This window comes from Perognathus longimembris, chromosome 1, assembly GCF_023159225.1.
Source record: "Perognathus longimembris pacificus isolate PPM17 chromosome 1, ASM2315922v1, whole genome shotgun sequence".
In the NCBI taxonomy this organism is placed as follows: domain Eukaryota; kingdom Metazoa; phylum Chordata; class Mammalia; order Rodentia; family Heteromyidae; genus Perognathus; species Perognathus longimembris.
In genome coordinates this window covers 20,005,592-20,032,499 of record NC_063161.1, presented here as the reverse complement: position 1 = coordinate 20,032,499, position 26,908 = coordinate 20,005,592, and the positions used below count along the sequence as shown (strand labels likewise).

At 36.9% G+C, this 26,908-nt stretch overlaps 1 protein-coding gene across 1 annotated transcript in view; it reads right to left on the bottom strand.

The window, feature by feature from the left end:
* The window catches only part of Cep83 (centrosomal protein 83), a 76,907-nt gene that overhangs the window by 9,363 nt on the left and 40,636 nt on the right, over positions 1 to 26,908 (bottom strand). The window contains exons 6-13 of the mRNA XM_048358237.1: positions 25,998 to 26,249; positions 23,584 to 23,715; positions 20,810 to 20,924; positions 19,088 to 19,232; positions 18,837 to 18,986; positions 11,860 to 11,935; positions 9,539 to 9,696; positions 6,398 to 6,527 (exon numbers count right to left, since the gene is read on the bottom strand). Of these exons, the coding sequence (XP_048214194.1) occupies positions 6,398 to 6,527; positions 9,539 to 9,696; positions 11,860 to 11,935; positions 18,837 to 18,986; positions 19,088 to 19,232; positions 20,810 to 20,924; positions 23,584 to 23,715; positions 25,998 to 26,249 (1,158 nt within the window). The remainder of the gene's footprint in view (positions 1 to 6,397; positions 6,528 to 9,538; positions 9,697 to 11,859; positions 11,936 to 18,836; positions 18,987 to 19,087; positions 19,233 to 20,809; positions 20,925 to 23,583; positions 23,716 to 25,997; positions 26,250 to 26,908) is intronic.

Genomic DNA, 26,908 nt, shown 5'->3' with positions numbered 1-26,908 from the left:
TGTCCACCATTTAATATATGTCTATGTCTATCATTTGAGTATCATATAGAATACTTCATTGCCCACTAAAAACTCCCTGTGATGTCAATTTTTTTAAAAAAATCCAAGCTCAGAGACAGTGCTCAGGCCCGGAGTTCAAGCATCAGGACTGGCACATACACAAGCACGTGCACACACGTGTGCACACACACACACACACACAAATTCTCTGTGCTCTGTCTGTTCTTTATTGTCTTCACTCCTCCAATATGTACCAAGTACTGATCTCTTTACTGTCTTCATAGTTTGCCTTACCTAGAATGTCATCTACTTGGAGTCTTTTTAGAAGGACCATGTTTTAACACTGGCAAGGGCAAGACCTTTTCAGTTCACCTTAGTCCACACAGGTGAATCCCTTCCAGGTCCCAATCCAAATCCATTAGTGAATGAAATCCTGCTATGTGGCAGATTCTGACCTCTGATTTGTTTCCCAAGCCTTTGGAGGTTGTCAAAGATTTGCTCAACTTTTTAGCCTCCCAGCTTCTTTTCTGAAATCCGCAATTTTCTCTAAGAACCACAGGTGCTATGCCCACCCCCGTAGGCTTCCTAGCTCTCCAGAGTTTGACTTCTTAACGTTTTGCTGAATTAACTCTTTGAGGACTTCATAAGGATTTTTTTGTATGTATGTGCCAGTACTGGGACTTGAACTTAGGTGCTGTCTCTGAGCTTCTGTGCTCAAGACTAGTGCTCTACCACTTGAGCCACAGCTGTACTTCCAGCTTTTTTGTGATTAATTGGATAACAGTCTCATGGACTCTCCTACCTGGGCTGGCTTCAAACCACAATCCTTAGATCTTGGCTTCCTGAGTACTTAGGATTGAGCCATAGGCACCTGAGTTTAAAACAATAAGTTTTTGTCCAATTTTCCCAGCTGCTGTCATGGTGCTTTAGACCATTCTAGCTACTTTAACAAAGTACCTCAGACATTTGGTAATTTAAACAATAGAAAATTATCTCTCTTGGTTCTGGAAATTGGTAAATCTAACATGAAGATGCTGGTGTGTCTGGAGAGTGCCCACTTGCTCAGATGGTGTCTTCTATGGGCAAAAAGAGTTAGCGAGACTCTATCTCAAAGAACAAACTGAGCATGGTAGAGATAATTATAATCCTAACTATGAAGGAGCCATAGTAGGAGGATCAAAGTCCAAGGCTAACCAAAGTAAAAAGTGCAAGACCCTATCTGAAAAATAACAAAAGCAAAAAGGACTTCAGGTGTGTTTCGAGTGGTAGAGTATTTGCCTAGCAAGCACAAGGCCCTGAATTCCGTCCCCAGTATTGCTGCTCCCTCAAAAAAAATAGAACCCACAAACCAGAAGGCAGGCCTTTATCACCTCTCTAGACACAGAGTGAGAGACAGAGACCTAATTTTAATTTTGTACATGTGGGCATTTAGTCTTCCCTCCATCACTCTGATCTACATTTTAGTCACCTGTGTGAAAAATCGGATGGGTAGAGCTCCATTACTTGCTTCTGAGTCTTCTGTTATATTTTATTGTATTATGTTTTTTTTTTGAAGGATCGATTCTTGGAGTTTTTATTAGAGCATTGGCAGTCTGCAGGCAGCCAGTTGCTACAAAGGCCTGCAGCCCACACATATACCCTTAACACTGTCAGGGAACAGACCAGAGAGGAAAGAAAGAACAAATACAATACCAACAAACCAATTCAGCTCCATGGTGTCCGGAGATGAGCCAAGAGACAGGACCCAGGCTGGGAAGATGGAGACACGTGGCATGGCATCATATAATGTTTTATTTTACTGGCCATACCATGTCATTTTTGTTGTTATAGCTCTGTCATATAACTTGAAGTCACTTCTATGATACTTTAGCATTGCTCTTTATGCTTGGGATGGCTATGCTATGTCTATTCAGGGTCTTTTGTGCTTCTATGTACATTTTAGTGCTTTTCTTGTCTATTTTTGTAAAAAAAAAAAGTCATTGGAATTTTGATAGAGTATATTGAATCTGTCAATCATTTTCAGTGATATAACTATTTCACAACATAAATTCTGTCAATCCAAGAATATAACCATCTTTTAGAGCCTTATTCAATTTCTTCACTACTGTATAGTTCCCAATATGGAAGTCTTTCACCTGCTTGGTTAGGGTGATTGCTAGGGTTTGTCTTTGTATCTTTTTGAGGCTACTATGAGTGGGACTGTTCTCTACTTTGATTTACTCATCTTGACTTGTTTCATTTTATCATCACCTCCAGTATCTTCACTTAAGAGCATAAGTCCTAGATACCCTGCCACCACTTTATATTTGGCATGTGTCTAGCCCTATTATGTTCTTTATACTCAGCTGATAGGCTTCATTCCACAGCAATAATTCTATCTATATCCTTTTCAGCTAAAATGTTTTGCTTTTTTTCTTATTTACTACATCCTTATGTTTGTTTTAAGACAGGGTCTTACTATGTTGGAGGATCAGTCCCTAATTCCTGGGCTCAAGTTATCTTCCTACCTCAGCTTCCTGAATAGCTAGAAATACATGCCACTTCATGGGCTATACTCTGTACTGTGGTTCTTCAGAATAAATACCTTTGAGAGTTACCTTTTATCTTTATTCCTACAGTCAATTCACAATCTAGGCTTATCTCACTTTAAGCTTACTATAACAGTTTCCTATTTGACATCCCTGTCATTAGTGTCTTTTTTGCTTTTCCCCCCCTTTTTTTGGTGTGGCATAGTCATTCTCAAACTTCAGTGTCAGGATCAATCACCTGGGGTATATTCAGATATTTCCTTCATAATCCCTTCTTTTATAGTCATCAAGGACAGAGAGCAATGATGGCTTCAATTCTCTCTCCTCTAGCCCCACTCTGTATATAGCCCAATGCTATGCTGCATATCATATTTAATTAAGATGTTTTGAAATTTCAGGATTATGCTTCATCTCTTTTTACAAAACATTCACACCAGAATTATTTCAGAGAAATAAAACAGAATAAAAGTAACCAAGTTGTCATTTCAAGTGTCTCAAAAGGACAAACAACCCATGTAGTCACTCCAAGAACGAAGATTTAGAGAAGTCATCAATGAGAGAAGGGCATCTCAACTCAACATCCCTTGTCAAATTTTTCAAAACATCAAAATACCATTTTTCACTAAGGAGTCTTCCTAAAAACACTTACCAGAAACTATATAAGCCATGTGCTTAGTAGTTCTAAAAAAAAAAAATCTTCAGATGGCAATGTCATTTTTTGTGGGGAAGAAGAGGGTAAAGTTGCTTGTGATTTATAAGAACTAATCACAGGAAAAAAATTCTACAGAATTCTACTCTTAGGTTCCTATTTTGTGATTTATTTCGGTTTTTCTGCATAAGTTATGATATTTGTCACTTTAAAAGTCTGGTGCATTCTTCTAAACTATTATGATTTTCCAGCCAAAATTGTGACACATAAGCAATATTTTTAACTCAAGTAGGGAAAAGGTATAAATTAAACTAACTTAAAGAGTTTATTCTGATATAAGAAGTAACACTCACATGGACCACAGCTCTAAAGAGAAGAGCAACAAAACATCTGGAATTAAAATGGAAAGAACACGAGGCTGGGGATGTGGCCTAGTGGTAGAGCACTCACCTCGTATACATGAAGCTCTGGGTTCGATTCCCCAGCACCACATATACAGAAAACGGCCAGAAGTGGCGCTGTGGTTCAAGTGGTAGAGTGCTAGCTTTGAGCGGGAAGAAGCCAGGACAGTGCTCAGGCCCGGAGTTCAAGCCCCAGGACTGGCAAAAAAAAAAAAAAAAAAAAAAAGGAAAGAGCACTGAAAAGAGCACAAATCAAGTGATCTTGGGTACCTACAACTTCTAATTTGTAAAAGCTATCTGAATGTTAAGGTCACTTCTACCCCTAAAACTACATGTACATACATATTTTCACAATTATTTTTATGTCACATATAATGTTCATCCATGTTAACTGATGTAAAACTGTAAATTATGAGGGCAGTGTCTCACATGGTACAATAGTTCTAGAACTCATCAATTTCCTATGACTTAATCTACAGATCACATATTAAAAAGTGAAATGCATGGGCTGGGAATATGGCCTAGTGGTAGAGTGCTTGCCTCGCATACATGAAGCCCTGGGTTCAATTCCTCAGCACCACATATATAGAAAAAGCCAGAAGAGGTGCTGTGGCTCAAGTGGTAGAGTGCTAGCCTTGAGCAAGAAAGAAGCCAGGGATAGTGCTCAGGCCCTTGAGTTCAAGCCCCAGGACTGGCCAAAAAAAAAAAAAAAAAAAAAGTGAATGCATACTTGCACTACGTTATCACCCATCATTTGGTAGGAATTTTAGTAGGAAATATAATTAAATGTTATTTCTCTCTGTAGGCTTTTAAAATATTACCTTTTCCCCTCTTTCTGATATACCTATGATTAGATGATAATCTCTTTCACCACTGGATGTCACCTTTGTTCCAAAAGAAGTCAACACATACTAACCTCAAAAATCAGGGCCTGATTTCTAAGACATTTAACCTTAAAACCTTAAAGTCAGCTTTTATACTTCATCATTATTTCTGGCTGCAATCTGGCTTCAGATGTTTCTTGGCTTCAGTAAAAGAAAGCCTAAGTAGGGCCTCTGAGGTCATCACAAGTCACTAAAACATCCAGTGGAATCCCACCAACATCCATATAATTTTCAGTACATATATGGACCGAAAGGAAAAACAAAGAAAAATCAAGTATAAAGCACTGGCAATCTTACATAATGTTTTATAATCCAAATAACCGTACTACTTTTAGGATTATGAAAAGAGAAAATATTCAGAAGCCAGGATAGTGGGGAAGTAATGACCTTTAGACAGCTCACGTCTCTCCAACTGTCAAATGATAGCTAGGTCCAGCATCTTTAGCTTCCACATTCAGGACCTATGAATGATCCAGTTATTTTCTCTTATGTAAATGTAAACAATTTTCCTTTCTAATAAATATACAGATAGAAAGACATTGGCACCTCTACCCAAGACTGTTTCTCTCACCTCATATCGCCTCTGCTCCAGTGAGCCAGTTACTGCTGACAATGACTGCCACAGGAAGACACTGTCACTGACAAGTCCTACAACATGCCTTAGGTTTGCTGAAGTAGAATAAAAGTTGTAGACCAGTAACTCAGAAACTGAGTTCCAGGTCCTACTGCAGGGCCAAGGATATTCTTGTCTTTTATTTCTGAGTTGAAAACAAAAAAGCCTTTTGACCACAATCTTAGAGAGGTTATGAACAGCTGAAACAGGGCCTAATCACACTCAAGTAAGTGAATTTCTGGTCCAACTCATGCAAGTCTTATGTCACGCATAGAAATTCCTACTGGGCTACCTTCAACTGCAATCCTCAGATCTCAGCCTCCTGAGTAGCTAGGCTACAGGTGGGAGTCATTAGCACTAACCACTGTCAGGTCCTTTTCATTTTTTATAAATGAATAAACTAAGGCTTAAAGCCGTTAGCTTTTATAAAGACTCACATCTTGTTAATGACGAGACATATACTTGGTAAGGCTCTGAAAATTGAGCCTAAGAAAGATGGTTAAAAAAATTAAGCCAGGGGGCTGGGGATATAGCCTAGTGGCAAGAGTGCCTGCCTCGGATACACGAGGCCCTAGGTTCGATTCCCCAGCACCACATATACAGAAAACGGCCAGAAGCGGCGCTGTGGCTCAAGTGGCAGAGTGCTAGCCTTGAGTGGGAAGAAGCCAGGGACAGTGCTCAGGCCCTGAGTCCAAGGCCCAGGACTGGCCAAAAAAAAAAAAAAAAATTAAGCCAGGTCAGGTACAAGGCTCACCTTCTAATCCTTCCTTCTGAGGAGGTTGAGATCTGAGGATCATGGTTTAAAGCCAGCTTGGGCAAGCAAGTTTGTGAGACTCTATCTCCAATTAATGACTCAAAAAACAGAAGTGGAGATGTGACAAGTGGTAGAGTGCTTTTGCTTTGAGCAAAAGTTCCAGGCTCCAAGATCAAGGCCTGGGCCTGACAAAAATAAAGAAAAATCAAGCCAGAAGCAAGTGCTGATGGATCATGCCTGCAATCTTAGCTTTGGAAGGCTGAGCTTGAGATCAGGGTTAGATTCCAGACTGGGCAGTAAAGTTCATGAAACCCCATTCTCAACCAATAAGTAGTCACGGTGTAATACAACTGTCATCCTAGCTATGTGGGCAAAGTGCAAATAAACTTTAACAAAATTAATCCCTTGGTTAGATAAGTGTTTCCTGTTTATCACTACAGATTGAAAGAAAAATAGAATGGTTAACTATCAAATTACTGTCATTAATATTACAGCTTCAATTCTGTATTTTATTCCCCTAAAAATTAGGTTCCACTCTGTTGAAATCATTTTAATAAGAACTACTTGCCTTTTTCTGAGCAGTTGCAGCCCGCTGTAGTTTTTCTTTAGCTTGGTTATACTTTTCTTCTCTGTCTTTGATACGCTCATGAAGCTTATGCTTTTCTTCCAACCACTGTATTTGTTTTTCTTCCAGTGTTCTGCCAGAAGAATATATGCAAAGCATGGAAGCTAATATAAATTCTTACAATGAATAAGCATCATGCCGAGTATACACAAATTCACGGTTGTTGACCACATACTTTTCCAACTGCAGGCACATATGTACATGTGTATGGCCACATATTTCCTAATGCAACCATTACAGAGAATTTCTTATGAATCGGGCTCTGGATTTTGAACAATGAATGTATTGTTTCAACAAATGTCCTTTAAGTTATGTACTTCTGTCATATCTTTTATTGGGTAGGGCGCAGGGGTGCAGGACCAAGAGAACTGTGATTCCAGGCAAGCCTGGGCAGAAAAATCCATGAGACTCCATCTAAATGGAAGGAACCAGGCCTATCATCCCAGCTTCAAAGGGGAGTCTAAGAAAGGTGGATATCAGTCCAGGTGTGTGCCAAAGCAGGAAGCAAGATCCTATCTAAAAAATAACAAGCATAGTCAAGCTTCAGTGGCTCACACCTGTTATCCTACTTTTTCAAAAAACTATGGCCGGGCACCAGTGGCTCATGCTTGTAATTCTAGCTACTCAGGAGGCTGAGATCTGATGATCTTGGTTCAAAGCCAGCCCAGGCACCAAGGTCCATGAGACTCAATTCTCTACCAGAAAACCAGAAGTGGCGCTGTGGCTCAAAGTGGTAGAGTTCTACCCTTGAGCTGAAGAGCTCAGGGACAGCGCCCAGGCCCTGAGTTCAAAGCCCACAACTACCAACAACAAAAATTTGTGATTCAGAGGATGGTATATCAAGGCCTGCACAGGCAGAAAAGTCCACTAAACCCTATCTCAAAAAGTTCTAGCAAAAAGCTGGGAGCAAGCCCAAGGCCCCGAGTTCAAACTCCAGTATTGCAAAAAAACTTCAAACAAACAAAAAGCCCTCCCCAAAACAGCCAGGACTGTAATCTCAGCTGTTTGGGAATCAGTGATTAGCGGTTCAAAGTTCAAAGCTAGACCAGGCAAAAAGAAGTAATCAAAACTCCAATTCAAGCCATGGACAAGCCTGGTCCACAGGTGGTACACAACTATTATTACAGCTACTATGGAAGCACAATGGCTGGGGGTAGTGGTGTGCTACTGTTGTCCGCAGCAACACAGAGAAGCACAAGTAGGAGGACTGCAGCCCAGGCTAGCCTGGGCATAAGTAGGGAACTTAATTAAAAATTAAGTCATAGAAGAAAGGATTGGGATGTAGCTGGAGAACAACTGCTTAGCAAGCCCAAGGCCTTGAATTAAGTTCCTAAAACCACAGAGAAGAAAAGAGAAAGAAGGGACAAACAATAAAGAAACCAACTGCAAAAGGGATGGGAAGCATGACAGTAGAACGCTTGCTAGCAAGAACAAGGCTGGGTGTGGTAGTGCATGCCTGTCATCACAGCTACAGAAGTGTAACTAAAAGGCTCAGGGTACAGAGAAATATATATAAAAGGACCACAGTATATGCCGGCATGTGAGAAAAGCAAGACACTATCTCAAAATAATCAGAGCAAAATGGCCTGTAGGCATCAGTTTAAACCCCAGTACATCCAAAAAAGGGGAAGAGATAAAAGAAAATCAAGCTGGGTATCAAGTCTTAATGCAGTATGTTTTCTGATCAGAGTAAAATTCATATAAACAATATTTTAAGATAACATCACAATTTAATTTTAAAGCCATCCTGCCCAATTCATATGATTTTTCAATATCTTATGGACATTCCAAATGAGAACAACAACAAAAAAAATCACTAAGCTGGCTTACTTCCCTAAGGTGATATAGATTTTAAGTATATTAACTTAGTATATTCTATTGACCTCAGTTGTTTTATTCCATACAGTTCCATAAAGAACATTCTAAACTAAGAATTAATTACCTAAATTTGCTAGCTATGTTGCAACTTCAAATACTTGATTTACAAAATATGAATCTCTATTCTTGAGGTTTAAAAAAAGATCTACTCTTATAAAAAAAAAAAGTAAGTTAAACTCCCTGGAATGGCATCTTTCTTACCTCCTTTTCCTGAAATTAAATTTTACAATATGAAACCATGGACAAGTCTTAAAATATGAAATAACAGAAAAAAGGGGAAGAAAGTTTATGACTGATTTAAGAACAAATTTTGGAAGAAAGAATTTTACAGATAGAAATAAAAAAGATATAACAACAATATTTTATAAACACAAAGTAGACACAGTGCTGTGATTGAATGCAGAACTTTATGCATGCTAACAGACATTCTACCATTGAGCTGCATCCCCACCCCCTCTGCCACATCTAAATAAAACGTCCAGAGAATAGAAGACCATGAAAATGACCACAATAATTTTTTTTTTTCTGCCAGGCTTCAGTGGCTAATACCTGCAATCCTAGCAACTCAGGAGGCTGAGACCTGACAATCAAAGTTTGAAGCAGCTCAGGCAGGAAAGTCCATGATACTCTCACCTCCAATTAAGCACACACACAAAAATCCTCAACCGGGAGTTGAGTTGTGACCCATAGGCTAGAGCACTAGCCTTGGGCTAAAAAGCTCAGGGACAATGCTGGGGCCTTAAGCCCAAGGACAACAAAATGAATAAATCTCCTACTAGTTTACTATATTGTCTTTTACTAACAAAATTCAAGTACCAAATTACCTTTTCAAAAGGAAAACCCAAAGGGCTTGTTGTAATTCCAAGAAGGAGGTTTTTATGTGCACAGGAATAAATGTGTGCACACACATGCACAAACACACCCCAAACCACAATCACATCACTTTGTTCTCTGGTATTCTGAAGGAATGTTTAGGTTTGCTCAAGGAATAAAGATAGTTTTCCTTTGAAAGTTTTCAGGCAGAATTTTAAAAGGTCACTTGCTTTCTTAATTATTTTAAAAAACTAAAGCTGTCCAAAAAGTTTATTTCATAGACATATTAAGTAGTGCACACTATCAAAGGGTATTTGTAACTAAACATAAACACATCAGTAATGTAGCAAAAAGAGAAAACAGTTTATATTTTTTAAAAAAGGAACAAACTACTTTTCAGCGTCTAGCTGCACTTTTTCAGCTTGGCTTCTTAAATTTCGGCATTCCTGTTTTAATCTCTCCACCATTTCCTTCAGCATTTCATTTGAATTCAGCAGGCCGTTCTCTGACTGTGTCAGTGAGGTCACCTGGGTCTGCAAATGACTGACTTGCTTAAAAGAGAAGAAAAAAGAAACATAAAACCACTACGTACACACAGTAAGGTATGGAAGACGCAGGGGATACTGACTACCCCCCCTCACAAGTGCTGGTCCTCAAGGATACCCCGACATTAGATAAGGACTAGCAGCAGCTAGCAACATTTCCTTCTGTAACCAGAGATGGTTGATAACTACATGTTCCTCTTCTTTTCTTCCCCAAATACACATGGCAAAGAGGTATTGGGAGTGGGGGGAAGGGCTATGAGGAATACACAGAGATGACAAACTAGAGTGAGAAGGCGAGTCAGGTGGGGAAACAGCTTAAGAAACCTGCCACGTACTTGACGCTCAGCCTCCCTTCTGTGTAGTTCCTGTTCTCAGAGCAGTCAGAATAGTTGGGGATAATAAAAGCAGTTCCATTCTCGCCTTCTTTTTCTTAACAGCTTCTAAGTTTTGCATGTGAGAAATCTAAAGAATCCCAGGGATTCCTTGGCCTCTAGAGGCATTTATCAAGCTGCATGCCACTCAGGGTTTTTATTCCATCCTAATTTACCTTCATCTGAAAGTACTTTTTCCTCATGATGGACATGAGTCACACTGCCTCTAAGTTATATCTAAATACTCTACATTATGCTTAGTTTTATCTACATCTCCCATGCACTATTTTACCTAAAAAAACAGTGAAAACCTTCATTTTCCTTTCATGTCCTTTCACCTCTTTTTAGCTATTTGCTGAGACAGGAGCAGAGTCAAGAGAGAGGAGGACATAAAGAAGGACATTCAAGAGTCAAAAAAACCAACTTTGTTTTTGGAGACAGGATATAACTATATAGCCCAGGCTGGCCTCAAGCTCATAATCCTTTGCCCAGCCTCTGAAGTGCTAGAAATACAGGCATATGCCACCACAACCAACAAGAAACAAGATTCTTGTTGTAATACATTAAATAAATGGGAAATAATCTCATTACTTCCTGAAGATATTAAAACCAAATAAAATAGGATTATGCATAGCCACAGAATAAAGTAAAAATGGGTATCTTTAGGATTTGGAGAATGAATCTCTTCCCGTACACTACCTTTGTTTTTAACTAGAATGGCAAACTTTAAATGTACATTATAGTTTCTGAATAAGCAGCATCATGGGATGCCAAAGACACTAGGTAATCTCTCCCACAGATTCAAGTGTTATGTCTCCTGATTGATACTTGGGAACCAGGTCTGCACATGTAAGGCAGTCCCAGTTAACATAAAAGCATAAATCCTAAAAATGGAATTTGCACTACTTCATAGTGTACAGACAAAAACTCCATTTCAAATAATACATAAAAGAGAATTCAGAAAGAATACTCTCTGTACTTGGGCCTAATCTTATATAAATTTTTCTTTTACTTTTTTCCATAAATATAATTCTTAGATTTCACAGAGATATGGCCAACAATAGGATAAAGTTAGTTACAAGCCAATTAACTGAGTGACTTAGAATATGGGCAATATTTCTAACCAACTTTTAAGTTGATTTAAATTGTATCCAGTGCCAGTGGCTCATGCCTGTAATCCTAGCTACTCAGGAGACTTGAGATCTGAGGACTGCTGCTCAAAGCCAGCTCAGGCAGGAAAGTCCTTAAGACTCTTGTCTTCAATTAACCACCACAATAATAGTAACAGTTACTATTATTAATAATAAATTTAAAGTTCTGATTATTAAAATACTATCCTTTTAAACACATTTTAAAAAATTTGTCATGGGGCACAGCATATAAATACATTAACACAAATGGCAGTTAGCAAACCAAGCTTACTAAATTAAAACAGAGAACTTTAAGTATTTTATCTTTTACATATCACTCTCATCAATATTATCAATTGTGGTGATCAGATCATTAGAGTTTGAGAAATTCCAGTAACTACAAAATACCATTTTTGTGTGTGTATGTTGGCCAGTACCAGGCCCTTGAGTTCTTGCTCATTTTTTCTGCTCATGCTGGCACTCTACCACTTGAGCCACATCTCTAGCCCACCTTCTTTACTTAATTGGAAAGAGAGTCTCTGGGGTTTTTCTACCTTTGAACTTTGATCCTCAGATCTTGGTCTCCTGAGAAGCTGGGATTACAATGAGCCACCAGTGCCTGGCACAAAACACAATTTTAAAGCACTTTAAAAGTAAAAGCATCAAACCTGCTTCAGATCAGAATTCTCGTTTTTTTCTTTCTCTGCATTTTCAACATTCACAAGTTGTTGTTGAAGTTTTAGCCTAAAAACCGTAAGCCAACAGAAGACAAAACAAATCAATAATTCATTTCACCAAATAAGATGATCATTCCATTGAATACCTACTGGATATCAGGCATTGTACTATACAAAGTGGTTGGTGCAATCACAAAGGTTTAGACTTCAAAGCTAATCTGTCTTCATATATAACTAAAACAACACAAATTACTTATTTTACAAGAGAAAACTATGAAGACATGAATTCTGTTCAATTCATTTTGCTGAAACAGTATTGTGTTAAAATCTGAAACTAATGTTAAGATGTTTTTAGGAAAAAATTAATTCATGATTTAAGGTCAATACATTTAGTATTTTAAGAGAATGGATTCTAAATAAAATGAACTATAATGGGCATGCTAATGGGTTAGACATATCAACAGTTTCAAATCTCTATATAAAACACGTTAAAAAAAAGTAGATATTCTTTCAAAACACAATGTAGTAGATTTAGGAATAAACTGTAGTTTCCCTTCTGATTAAATTGTAAATATTTAAGTTGTGTCTTATATCAAAAGATAATGTTTTATACTGGAAGAATAATGTATGGGAAAGTGCAATTAAGTTCACTAGGGGATCCAAAGAGACTATGTAAAAGACATGAAATTTGAACTAGATCTTGAAGGCAAAACAAAAGTCTGACACAGAAAAGCAAAGATAGAATATACATGGAAAAAAGTGTGAATGATAAAGCAATATGTTACGGTATTAATTAAAAGGGTACTGTTTATTTTGGAAGTAAAGAAGGAATATTTTCACTATCATAAAAAGGAACGTAAGAATAAAACCAGATGGAGATAAGAAATTTTAAGATATCAAGACGGTGGGAGATTTCATACCCAAGTTTATGCTTATGTACAAGTGAGCTAAGCTGAAAAGGTAGCAAAGTTAGGTTAACATACCTGAAGAGAAAAAACTACCAGTTTCAGGACTGGCTTAGTAGAGTGTTGGCCTAGCATGCATGAAGCCCAGGGTTCCATTCCTCAATACCATATAAGCAGATAAAGCTGGAAGTAGCACTGTGGTTCACATGGTAGAGTGCTAGCCTTGAGCAAAAGAAGCTCAGAGACAGTGCCCAGGCCGTGAGTTCCAGCCCTAGGATTGGCAACAACAACAACAAAAAGAACTGCCACTTTCAATGGAGTGGCTAAAGAGAAAGAAAACACATGTCTTCGAAGGGAGTTATGTGGAAGATGACAAGGCCCAGGATGTGGCTATGTGTATGGAATGAGGAAGTAGAATACAGATAAAGAATGTCATAGTGAAGATGCAAGTATTTTAAGGTTAAATGTTATACAGTTCAAGCATATGGATGAGTAGTCTCTACTAATGGTAGAATGCGATTAAGAAATAGTGAGAAAAGCTGAGTATGTGCCCTAGTGGTAGAGTGCTTGCCTCGCATACGTGAAGCCCTGGGTTTGATTTCCCCAGCACCACATATATAGAAAAAGCCAGAAGTGGCACTGTGGCTCAAGTGGCAGAGTGCTGCTAGCCTTGAGCAAAAAGAAGCCAGAGACAGTGCTCAGGCCCTGAGTTCAAGCCCCAAGACTGGCAAAAAAAAAAAAAAGAAAAGAAAGAAAAAGAAACAGAGAGAAAAAGTTAAAACAGACATCAAAGACTTCAATGAATGCTTAGGAATAACTTGTAAATCAGTAACTGGAAAAGGTAAAATGAATGTACAAATCCCAAAGGAAAAAAACATTTAAAACGAAACAGCCAAACAATAGTCTAAAGAACACAGGGGTTTAGAAATGTTTGTTTCCCTGTAACCCTCTGTACATCATCACAGTGACAATAAATAAGTAATTATTTTTTTAAAAAAATGTTCATTTCCCTGGTTAGTCCTTTCTTGCAGGACAAGGGAAGAATAATTTTCACTTAAAAGGGTTGCCAGATTATATATGTCATTAGGAAAAAGTCAAGTTTTACTGAAGATTTTTATTTTTTAGTATGGAACTGTAAAACACTGCATGATAATAAAACAGGGATTTGAAGGCTACATACAGTAGAAAAAGTTGGTGAAGGAGAGTTTTGTTGGAGGATGTAAGCTGCTAACATAGCATGTGTTAAGATCTTGGGTTTTACACACACACACACACACACACACACACACACACACATTTTAATGAATAGTTGGCTAAGGAGAAATCAAAATGAAGGATAAATAAGTTAGGTAATAATAGACTATAATTACTTTTGAAGTAATTATAGAAGTGGAAATAGGAGATAGAATGGAGGGCCAAGGTACAACAGAGAATTCAGCTGTGGAAAAGTTTCAATAGAAATTTTAGAATAATATTAAGGTGGAGCTGTTCCAAGCTCCTTTCAAAGTATAGGGCAGCCAACTGTGATGCTTGTGGTACAAATTTTCTATGGTACAGAGCTCATATGTGTTATTTCAACTTCTGGCCCCAGTTCCACATGTTCTGAATACATGTTCTAGAAAATAACAAAGTCAGAATCTTGGCCCTTTAACAGTCCAATAGTGCTATCTGGCAGAGTACTTTGATGATGAAATGATCCAGTCTCCACCTAGCTACATGTTGCTATGGAGCATCAGACATGTGGCTAGTAATTTCTCAGAATTGTAATTAATTTAACTTTAGATGTAAAAAGTTATATGTCACTATTTATACCATAATGGGTGGTAACGGCTCTACTGTAACCCCTTGCCTTCATTTGATGTTAGTCTCCATTATCCAGGGAAAGCAAAATAATACAAGAAAGGTTTTATGTGTGATTTCTCTATTGTCAAAAGTTGGCCAACAGGGGCTGGGGATATAGCCTAGTGGCAAGAGTGCCTGCCTCGGATACACGAGGCCCTAGGTTCGATTCCCCAGCACCACATATACAGAAAACGGCCAGAAGCGGCGCTGTGGCTCAAGTGGCAGAGTGCTAGCCTTGAGCGGGAAGAAGCCAGGGACAGTGCTCAGGCCCTGAGTCCAAGGCCCAGGACTGGCCAAAAAAAAAAAAAAAAAAAGCTGGCCAACAGCTTTCTAATGCCAACTTTTGAAAGCAAGTTTCCCACCTCTAGGCATTGGAAATTGATTCTGGCAATTAACAAAAGAAGAATTTCTTGGAGGGATATAAGAGCCACTGAATCCAAAAAAGGATTACAGAACCAAAACCAGGATACAGTAATTGACAGGAAATACAGGCAAAGTCATGCAACAGGAACCACCTGGTCCCTCACCGCTAACACCTCCATTATTTACTCGGCTCCCTAATAATAGTACAACAGCTAATGCTCAAGATGGGGCACAAATAGAAATGATGACATACTAATGTTTAAAAGCAAATACCCACTATAGACAACAACAAAATTCCAAACTGATGAAAACAAATATCAAAATGTTTATAAAAACCTTAGGAAAAAAGTAGCCTCAAGTGGAAAGAAAACAGAACTCTGGCTTTAAGCCATGCAAAAGATAAATTAATTTATCACTACAGGACACCTTAAATGATTTATTGTCCCTTCCCTTGGATAGTTACTGCTATTACTTCCCCAAACACCTCCTCCCCACTTCTGACATTAAACTGCACGTCACCTGATACAGAGAAAGATATAGGTACACCATTTGGTTGAGCCAGTGTGACCAATCCTCCATTCACAGTGACAGGCCCTGGGATAGATATGTGAAAGAGAACCAAACCTAGACTTTCCTGGCCTGAATTGGCAAATAAGAACTGTCTTCTTTGGTCTCAGCCTTAACAGAAAGCTGTAGAAAACAAACACATACAGGAGACAGAAAAGGAGAAAAAAGGAGGAAGCCATTCTTGTCTGTTCCCAATGGGGTTTCAGATCCAAGAGAAGGGCAGAAGCCCTGTACTTTCTACAGCTTGTCAGCCAGTAAGCCCTTTATTTGATTTCTACTTGGAGTTGAATTTCTGCAATTAACTAAAGTTGATTACATACTTTATTATATTTAAACTATTATAACTTTAAGGTACAGGTAATTTATAAACATTACATATGGAATACTGTATGCAGTATAGTAGCTTTCTTAAGTACAAAATACTTTTATAAAAATAACTTACTTTTGGCAGTATGATAATGATGAAGGAAGCCATCTTGATGAAAACTAAAGACTAGAAATAGGGTGCAGCTCAAGTGGTAGAGCACTCCCCTAGCAAGCACAAAGGAGGTGTTTAATATTCAATAATAAAAAAACAAACCAAAACCTAGTAGATATGCACATCTCCAAACCAGAGATTTGTGTCTAAAAGATTAGTACCTATTGTCATAGATCCTATTGTTTTAAGTAAATGAGTACCTTCTGTTTTTTATGGTTCACAATTTTCATCTTACCAAGACCTTTTTTCTAAAGATAGTCTCTGCCTGGTCTATCACAAATCCAAAATAAGAGAAGTTACAATCTTTCTATTTTAGTGAATGATACAAATAGACCTGGTTGATATAGCTGAATTAATAAATCAATAAATCAGAAATGCCACAAAAAAACCCACCACCACAACTGTATAATGTTCAAAGAATTTAACACACATCTAGTGACATACTTCTGTTAGAGATTTCACAGTGGTTACTGTGTCCTTTGAAAGTAAGTTGAGTCAATTACACATTGTACATGACCTGGAGAAGCTTAAGAGGCATCAAAGACAAATCATCAAAGTGACTAATGTCAGAGAAAATTATTTATAATAAAAAAGTCAAGGGATGAAAGCTGTTTTATACATTTTCCAAAAAATCCGAAAAACAAAAAAACCTAAGGTCATGCTCGTTATTGTCTTTAAGTAAAACAGAATACTGAACATTTTATTGCTATGGCAACAGAAGCCCAAAGCAAGAGAAATAGGCTTAGCTTCTAAGAGAAAAGATTCTAACTGGCTATACTGCGGGGCCACAATAGACAATAATAGAATGGGGTTCCTGAGGAGGAGAGAGATTTTAAACTCTTGTCTTAAAAGGTTAAGTACTATAACCACAAGAAAGTTAAAGACATGAACAACAATGGCTCTCAAAATCTGTAACACATTTGTGATTTCCACATCATAGTCATTAACAATTGAATAGTCCATAAAACGTGACACAATAAGTAATACATACACCTGTCTGAAGCAGTTCTTTCCTAAAAACGATGAATCAAGAGCCTTGTCAAACATCAACTTAATAAGTGTGACTTTTTAAAAGTCACTCAAGTCTAATTGATATAATTAGCAAATACAATGTAAAAAAGATACCAACAATAAGGGCAATAATAAGGACAAACGCTCTGACGTGGTCTTGCACATATACTCTGCAAACACAATTTAAGCAAAAGGAATATAAAAGAAGCTGTACAAAACCACACCCTTAGTATAAATGGAAGGCAGAAAATGCTCAATCTCAAAACAACTGTAAGAAAAAGGGGAAGAAACGAAACCCCAAAACTAATTTTTAATTCTCCTGCCTACAAATCTTTAGTGAATAGCTGTCACAGGTGAATGGACTTCACTTACTCATTAAAAAAACAACCTCTCCCATATGGCTCTATATCTTTGTGAGACTATTATGACTACATCCTATGTACAAAATACATACTTTTTAAAAGTGCTGCAGAAATTTTAGAAATAAAGAGGACAAAGGCAAATTAAGCAAATGGAAATAGAACATCAGTAGTAGCATTAATACCAGATATTATAGAGTGCAAGGAAAAGAGGTGAAGAAATGTACCTTTTAACACTAAAAACTATAACTTGCAACCAAGATGTAATTTAGTTATCTCCATTCCAAACAGTACCTAAATCCTCTTTATGGTGCAAAAACTACAAGAAAATGAGTATTAGGATAGGAGACTTTAGTATTAATCAGCCTTTGTACAGACAGATAAAGCAGATAGTAAAAACAGAGAGTAGAAAATGAGGGCTGGGAATATGGCCTAGTGGTAGAATATTTGCCCAGGGCTTCATGCACCACATATGTAGAAAAAGCCAGAAGTGGCGCTGTGGCTCAAGTGGTAGAATGCTAGCCTTGAGCAAAAAGAAGCTAGGGAGAGTGCTCAGGCCCTGAGTTCAAGCCCCAGTACTGGCAAAGAAGTAAAAACAAAACAGAAAATGAATGTATCTTCTGTTCAACAATTCCAAGGTCAAAAAGAAAATATAAATTGAAGTTAGAAACTGTTAAAAACCAATAAACAAAATACTTTGTATTATATTCTATGGGAACTTTTCTTTGCACTGATTACTCTAACCAATAAAAGTGAAAGAATAAACACTGGTAGAATTAAACTCCAAACAATAACAAAGTAAACAAAGTAAACTAAAACAGAACCATGTCAATCTTCATGCAGAAAAATACATTGATATTTATTCATATATATATTTATATATACAAAATAAAAGAGAAACTTGTTTTGTAATTGAGTGAGAGTAGATGAAGGTTTGGTGAGACACTGCCAAAGTAACAGTGAAAAAAAAACCCTATTTACTTACCTGTTTATTGTATTCACTTATTTATTTGGTAATACTAACTTAGGAATTCATGCTTGTTAGGCAAGTGTCACAACACTAGTCTTTTTTGCTTTAGTTATTTATTTTGCCTGATCTCAGATCATAAATATCCTACCTTCCTACTGTAGCTTCCTCATAGCTAAGAGCATAACTGTGATCACTACACCCAGCTTATTGGTTAAGATGGGGTGGGCTGGGGTGGGCCTAATTTTTTGACCAGGCTGGATTTGAACTCTACACATACTCTTAGTTAGCCAACCCCCCAGTAACTTGGATTACATATTACTAATTTCTTAGTCTTAATGGTTGTAATATGATTATATATTATGTTAATACTTAGTTAATCAGGGTGGCCAGTATATGAATACAATCCATGATGATTTTCTATCATTGTTACCTGAAAGTTATTTCAAAATTTAAAATATATATTCAAATATAACCTAATACTCTGAAGTTCCCTTCTGGCCGACTCTTCAGCCATCTGTGCTGCCCGCAGTTTCTCTTCACACTGATCCTTCTCAGATTCCCTCCAGACATCATGTTCCACTTTCATTTTCTCCAAGTCTGCTAGTTTGTTCTCAAGTTCTAGCCTAAAACAACAGATGATAATTATAAGAACTATGATAAAGATGATACAACAATAAAATGTTTTTGTATACAAGGAGATTTAATGCAGGCTTAAGGTACTTACTTTTCATCTTGTAATACCACAAGTTTTTGATAACCTTCTTCCTTGGCAGCTTGTACTTTCCGTATTAATTCACGATCCTTTTCTACTAAGAGCATTTTGTGATGTTCAATAGCTGATTTGAGAATTTCATTGTCTGACTGTAATCCTAATATATTTGAAGGAGAAAGATGTAGTATATTCAATATTATTAAGAAGAAAAATCACAATTAACACCGAGCATACATACAACAGACAGTAAGATAATCAAAAATGTAGAAAGTCCTTTTGGATAGGTCTTCTCTAAGACCCATGCTCATAAACTTTCTTAAAGTAAGAAGGAGATTAAAACTTGGAATTCATTTCTTTGTTATTACATTTTTAACGTATACAAATTCTTTTTCAAAATGTTGTATTCATTTACTTATTTGAATCTTGACAGCTGATATTGAAAAAGGCTTACTTTATCTCTGAAGGGTGCTGCAGCCCTTTAAGGTAACATTACAACAAAATCACTGATCCTTCAAAATTGCAAGATTTCTAGTACATATACATAAACATATATACTTACACATATTTATATATATGTAATAAGGAAATATTCTGATTTATCTAGTGAATTCCCAAATCCTTTATATAATGAAATGACTTTTTTTTTTCTTTTGGCAGTACTAGGACTCAGGGCCTTGTGCTTTCTTTCTTGGCGTGTTTGCTCTGCTGGTGCTCTACTACTTGAACCACTACTGAACTTCCCTTCCTATGTTCCCTTCCTATCCTTAATAGCTAGGAATAGAAGCATGAGCTACCAGTGCAAAAGACAGATAATAGTATTTTACAGATGAATTATTATCGAAAGCAAATCCATATGTAACTCAAAGTAAGACCAAAATGCACCAATAAATTACCAAGTCTTTAACACCCAAAGAATATTTGTTCCCTATGTCTGTGGGAATCCACATTCGACGTAAGTTCTATTTGAAACAAGAGAGGCCAGACCCACTCATGCACAATTACTGCTCAAAAGCAGCTTACTGAGTACTTTAAAAAGTCAGGAAAAGCCAGGCAATGGTGGCTCATTCCTGTTACCTAGCCACTAAGGAGGCTGAGATCTGAGGATCCCAGTTCAAAGCCAGCCTGGGCAGAAAAGTCTGTAAGACTCTTATCTCCAATTAACTACCAGAAAACCAGAAGTAGCACTGTGGCTCAAAGTAGCAGAGTGCTAGCCTTGAGCAAAAAAAGCTCAGGGACAGTGCCCAGGTCCTGAGTTCAAGCAATACGATCACCAGGGGAAAAAAAGTTAGAAAGAAAATAAATTCTAAGACATCTTGATCAGATACTCTAGTTCTAAAATAGAACTTTAAAAAGTCTACTGAACTAGGCTCCCATATATGGTCTAAGGTTGACATTTTTTTTTAAGTTGAGGCTTAGACTCAAGTATATTCTTTACAATGTTTAGACTTAAAATTTCCTAGGACTAAAAACCACATCATCTAAATAGATTTAAAATTATAAATACAGAAAGGATGGAGTCCCATCTTCTAAGTTTCATTTATAAAATTTACACATTAGTAAATATTACACAATCTTAAGGTTATAATCTTAAGGGTAGTTCACACAATGCACAAAACATTCAATTTACAAACAAAAACATTCTATATGTACAAGATTAAAATTGATATTGGTGTACTTTTATAATTTGAATTTATGCCTGAAAATAACAACAAATCATGGGAAATCATGTATTACCATCCAGTTCACTTTGAATCTTGTTCCTTTCTCTTTCCATATCACTCTTAGCTCTTGCGGCCTCCAGTTTGATATCTGTTATTTCTAGTTTGTTTGAATGTTTAAGGTCTTTTACCTATTGATAATAATAAACTGAAATTATTATTGGTCATTTTCTTGATATGTGCAATACTAACCCAAAAACATAAAGAGAAAGGAAAAATGTTTTGGGGTAAGAGAGTGTAAGTGTCTTCTAGGAAGGAAAATATTCCAGTACCTAGAACAGAACTTGTCATAAGGAGACACCAAGCAAACATTGTCTGAACTGAGATACTTCTTTACAAATATCTAGGTAAGTCATTGGATTTAGTTATGCCTTAGAAGTCTTAACTGCCATTTCTAAATCAATACACATACCAGCCAGGCACTGGTGGCGCATGCCTGCAATCCTAGCTACTCAGGAGGCTGAGATCTGGGGATCACAGTTCAAAGCTAGCCTGGGCATAAAAATCCATGAGACTGTTATTTCCAATTGATCACCAAAAAAGCCAGAAACAGAGCTGGGGCAAGTAGATGAGCACTAGCCTTGACCAAAAGAAGCTCAAGAACAGCACCCAGGCCCTGAGTTCAAGACCAGCATCAAAAAAAGAAAAGAAGTACACATGCTTAAAAAAACACCAATAAGCAGTATATATAGATTTTACAATATTTATGGTACTGCCTGGGTTTACTGAGAGTGCCAAAAGGTTGGGTTTTTTTTCCCTTCACACTTTAAAGTGGCATTTGTATGTTATCACAACACTGTCAGCTTCAAGAATTCAAGAGTTGTTAAAGTGAAGTCCATATTCTGTACTGCTCTGAAGTAGAAATATTTCTATAGATTTTAGTTTCTTCAAACTCTTAAAATGCCATGTACCCTGGCTGAACTATGAAGAAAAAGATAAGAAAACCATTATGTGTATATTTGTATGTACACATAAAGCAAATTATAGTTAAAAAGAACATATCCAAGAAGCTATGGGTATAAATTCTAGAGAGATGGTACTTAAATTTTGATCTTTTCAAACAAAGTTCTGAAACAGCATGACTGTCTTAACTTAGCTAATAAGCATAACCTTGTATGATGGTTTCTTAAATCCATCTTATCAGAGTTATAAAAATCAAACACCTCATGGGGTAACTAGAAGAATATACTCAATAGTATGTGAGATGTCCTTAAGATCATCATTTCAAGCCATCTACAGTAATGTCTTTTAATCTAAGCCACAGATACCAACATAATTTTGTTCTAGAATGTAACAACTACGTATAATTTTGAATAATTTGTAAAAACACCCAGGTGTTCCTCTGCATTGCAAACAACCATTTGCTAGAAATGCAAAATGTTGATGAAAGGTTTAAGTTGCCAAGAAAACTGTGACAGTCATGTTTGAAATATTGTATTGAAATTAATCCTTCCATGGAATTTTTTTACATATAAAATTTCAAGTGGAATTTGCTTTATTTAAAGTTGAAGGATGGTTTAAATACTCCATTTAAATGCAAAATAATGCAAGCGTGCCTTTAAAAAGACAAACAATTCTTTGCAATTCATGCTAATCAACAAGCACAGAGAAATAAATAACACTAAACTGCTTTTCTTTCAGTAGAGGAGGAGAAAACATCTCTGCTCTGACTCAACCTATAGAGCAATATATGCATAGAAAAAAAAGGAGAAACCAGGGACAGCTCAGAAGTGAGCCAGGGATCTCAGAAAATTTTCCTACAGGAAAAGTGGGAAGCCACCACAGAAACCTTGCACATCTAGTGTGCCACAGAGCGCATTTATGATTCCAATTCCTCCAGTGGTTCAGTGCAGCTATTCCCGGGGTAAAACAATGTGTTAGAAATACTGAGTCCTCAATGTTCTTTTTCAGAATTGAAAATAATTTGTAAAGGAATTGGAAGAAAAACATGAGAACTCCCTGTACCCTGAATTTACTTTTGCGTTTTAAATTCCAAGGGTGACATCCAATACATCTAAAATTATGGTTTTAGCTTTTCGAGCACAGAAATCCAATTTTGTTACTGCACTTAAAAAGACTCTTAAGGTTAAACTTATATTAATAAAGTATATAAAGAGTAATTTCCAAAATCAGAATGACAGTTTAATTATAAGAAAAGACAATAATGGTGAGTAGCTACTCTAAGACTGAGGGACTAGTACATTCTGTTAGACAAAATTACATGAGCAGGGGCTAGGGGTATGGCCTAGTGGCAAGAGTGCTTGTCTCCTATACATGAGGCCCTGGGTTCAATTCCCCAGCACCACATATACAGAAAACGGCCAGAAGTGGCGCTGTGGCTCAAGTGGCAGAGTGCTAGCCTTGAGCAAAAAGAAGCCAGGGACAGTGCTCAGGCCGAGTCCAAGCCCCAGGACTGGCAAAAAAAAAATTACATGAGCAGTCAAGTAATAGAAGATTGGCAGCTTGGCGGGAAGAACAAAGAGACTAAGGTGAACTGCTTTATGAGCACTGCTTCATGAACTGCTTCATGAGAACAGGTTAACACACACTAGTTTATTATTGCCTAGTAAGAAAGATCTTCCCAATGGAACCAACACACTCAAATCCTGCTGACTTCCACTTGGTCCCTGCAGTCATACACATTGCCCCTTAGAATCAGTCAGATTCTGTATGCGTTTAGATATGATAAGAAAAATTTCAGTATAGAGAACTCATTAAACAACAAATTTCATTCTCATTTTATAGTATTACGCTTTCTAAAAAATGAAACAAAAGTAAAAGACAACTTACTTTACTGGTCAGTGTATTTATTTCCCGGTCAGCTTTATGTAATTTACTGATTAAGCAAGTATTTTGTTCATTGCTTGATTGTAGCTCTTTTTCTAAGCGTTCAGCCTGTAGCTTGGCTGACTGTTTTTCAGCCTTTCAATAACATAAAATATTTTAAAATATTTTAAAATTCATTACTTTTCACATTATATCAAAATAAACTAGGCATTATTTACAATTCATGTGTAACCATACAAAAGTTGTTAAAACCCTTCACATCTTCAACATGTACCAAAGTATTAAAAGTTTTCTTAAACTAATTCAAGTGAAAGATATTTGCTACATTAAACATACAACATAGGCATGTGAACCAGTAACTTATCAACACACACTAAGAAAATACAGTTCACACACTTTTCATGAGAAAAAGTATCATGCCACTCATTTCACACCTAATTACCTCAATGCTGACACCATTCAACTAACATTGGGGAGTTTGAGATAACTCCCGAACTACTTCGTAGTTTGCTAAATAACAAAATGTATATTAAAAATAAGAAAAGTCTCTCTAACAGAAGAAAAATTTGAAAATACAAAATCAATGGAGTTTTTTTTAAGGGAGAGACAGAGACAAAATTCAAAGTTATTAACTAATCAGGAACCATTTCAAGTATGTGCAAAGAAGCTCTTGGCCTGATCACATAATCAAGATTTTTAATGAAGTCTGTATGTAAGTTGTCAAAAACGTTCTCCGTGGTATTACTCAAAGTAGTCTTTCTCTAGGGAGGGAAAACTGAAAGCTTTATAAAAAATATTTTTGCTCAAGATAATTAAGATGAAAACATTTTGGCATTTAAAGGATAAATTTTAGTTTTATAGCATTTTTTTTTTACTTACGTTAACTATGCTAAGAATTATGTTCATCAAATAATTCAGCAAACACGGGCTGGGGATATAGCCTAGTGGCAAGAGTGCCTGCCTCGGATACACGAGGCCCTAGGTTCGATTCCCCAGCACCACATATACAGAAAACGGCCAGAAGCGGCGCTGTGGCTCAAGTGGCAGAGTGCTAGCCTTGAGCGGGAAGAAGCCAGGGAGGCCGAGTCCAAGGCCCAGGACTGGCCAAAAAAATAATAATAATAATTCAGCAAACAAAAGCTAGTTTCTTCAAATATCAAATGAAATTTTCTGGCCATAATGATCACCAAGAAAGTTGAAGAATGAAACATTGGTTGTCATGTGCTTATTTTCATTTCATCCAATAAATGATAAAAATTAAATATAGGCTATTTCGAAAATGTCACAATTGAACCATCCATCTGTTGTCCTCATCCAACTTGCTCTGAAAATAATCACTCCAGGTGACCTTGGTGAAAAGTTTCACACTGGGATTACATACTATATTCAAGTGCAATCACCCCACTTACTCTGCCATAGCACAAACACAAGATAGATATAAGAATGGCACATAGATAATCTCACTTTGAACTACCTCAATCTAAGAGGCAATGATACTGAAAAGTTTACTTCAAGAAATGAGCAAAAGCTGACATAGTTTTCATCCAACAAAATTAAAAATGTCTTCTATTCTTTAAAACTTATCAGTGTACTCCTTGTGCCAGCTTACTAGCTAGAAACAAAAATTGTTTTGGATTTGGATATTGGATTTTTTTAAGTACATACTAGTTGCCCAATCATTCCCCTCCAACCCACACTACTTCAACTGTTGTTCCAAAAGCAAGGAAGGAGGAAAGCACCTTGAATTTCACAGAATGAATAAAAAATTGAAAGTGGCATATCTTTTCTAAACGTTAGGCAGCTCAAACAAGAAGCATGTCTGAATGAGATGGAACCAGGAGTTTCCATAAGGTAATACCTCCAGAAGTCCCAGCCTGGCTCTGCCAACACTTCCCTTTCTATAATGAATTCAGCGAAACAATCCAGTAAAGGCCTATAATGCAATAGAAGCCACGCTGAATTTTATTACTGGCTGGCAGGAAGCTGTCCTACAATTGTTAAACATGTTATTTCTGTTCAAATAGGACTTATAATTTTAAGGTTTTTTCAATCCTAGTGTAAGGAATTTACAATCTCAAAAGAAATTATTCTTTCTGGTTTGAGATGACTTTAGTCTTGACAAATACATTTGATTTGGGAGGATTTTTTTTTAATATTCTGGTCTGTGGCCTTGTAATAGTTAACTCATTTGAGGCAGATGACTCCCAAGAATAAGCATCCCTTATAAATGTGGTAGCATGGCTATATTGTTTATGAATCAATAGCCTCCTTTACAGAAGATTATGTACTCCTGGGATTCCACAAATGCGTCAGCATCAGATTGGTGAGCATACATTTATGCTCTAAAAATCAAACACTTGTCAATTGCACTTTTAAAAATTATGCCATATTCTACCGGGAAGCAATTAAAACCTTACCTCCAGGGATCTGACTGTAGCCTGCATTTCAGCCAACTGCCGCACTTGTATTCTTTGGATATTTTCTACCTGAGCACCAGAATTCTCTTTTTCAGCCCTTAATTCTGCTATTTCAGTCTCCAAACTTTTTAATTTTTGGCATAAATGGGCTTTATCTCGCACAAGTTGCTCCATGCGTTTGCTGTCTTTTGTGAGATCAACTCTGAGCAGCTGGTTATGTAGTTCTTCTTTATCTTTCTCCAGTCTTGCAACCTAATAACCATGTGAAAGAAAACATAAAAGCTTAAATGATTACATTTTTAGTCATGAACATGCTTTACAAGTCAGTAAATTAAAATTAAAAATTACACAACATGAAAGCTCAGATGGGGAAATGAAGTAAAAAGGAAAAAAATCTAAACTATCACGTCCTTCATTGTGTACTCAGTGTGACTCACAGTTGAGGGCAAGGACTGTCCTATTTTCCCTCTCTCCCCCCATGGTGTTGAGAATAGGGCTTAATCAGTTTCTGACTAAAATTCAAAATTAGAAATAATACTATAAAAATGATGATTAAAAGTACATCAAGTGTTTTTAAAATTCACTCATGCAAATCCAATACATTCACAAGTCCTAAGCTTCTCCTCATACAAAACTAATTCTTAGGCTGGATCCAAAACAATAAAATTATCTATTTCAAGGCAACTCACACAAAAGCTGTGCAACACAACACTAATGTAATCATGAAAGCTTTTAAATGACAGCTGACAGTATATTAAAGTCCTGATTGAAATGATGGTCTAGTTTTTACTTCTTATATCCATTACTCCAGGGTGTATGTTAACATCACTGGGAAACCTGTAGAGCTGAGACAGTACTGGTCTTATCCTTCAAGATAGCAATCACTATTGAAGGCCCCAGGGGCCTCCAAA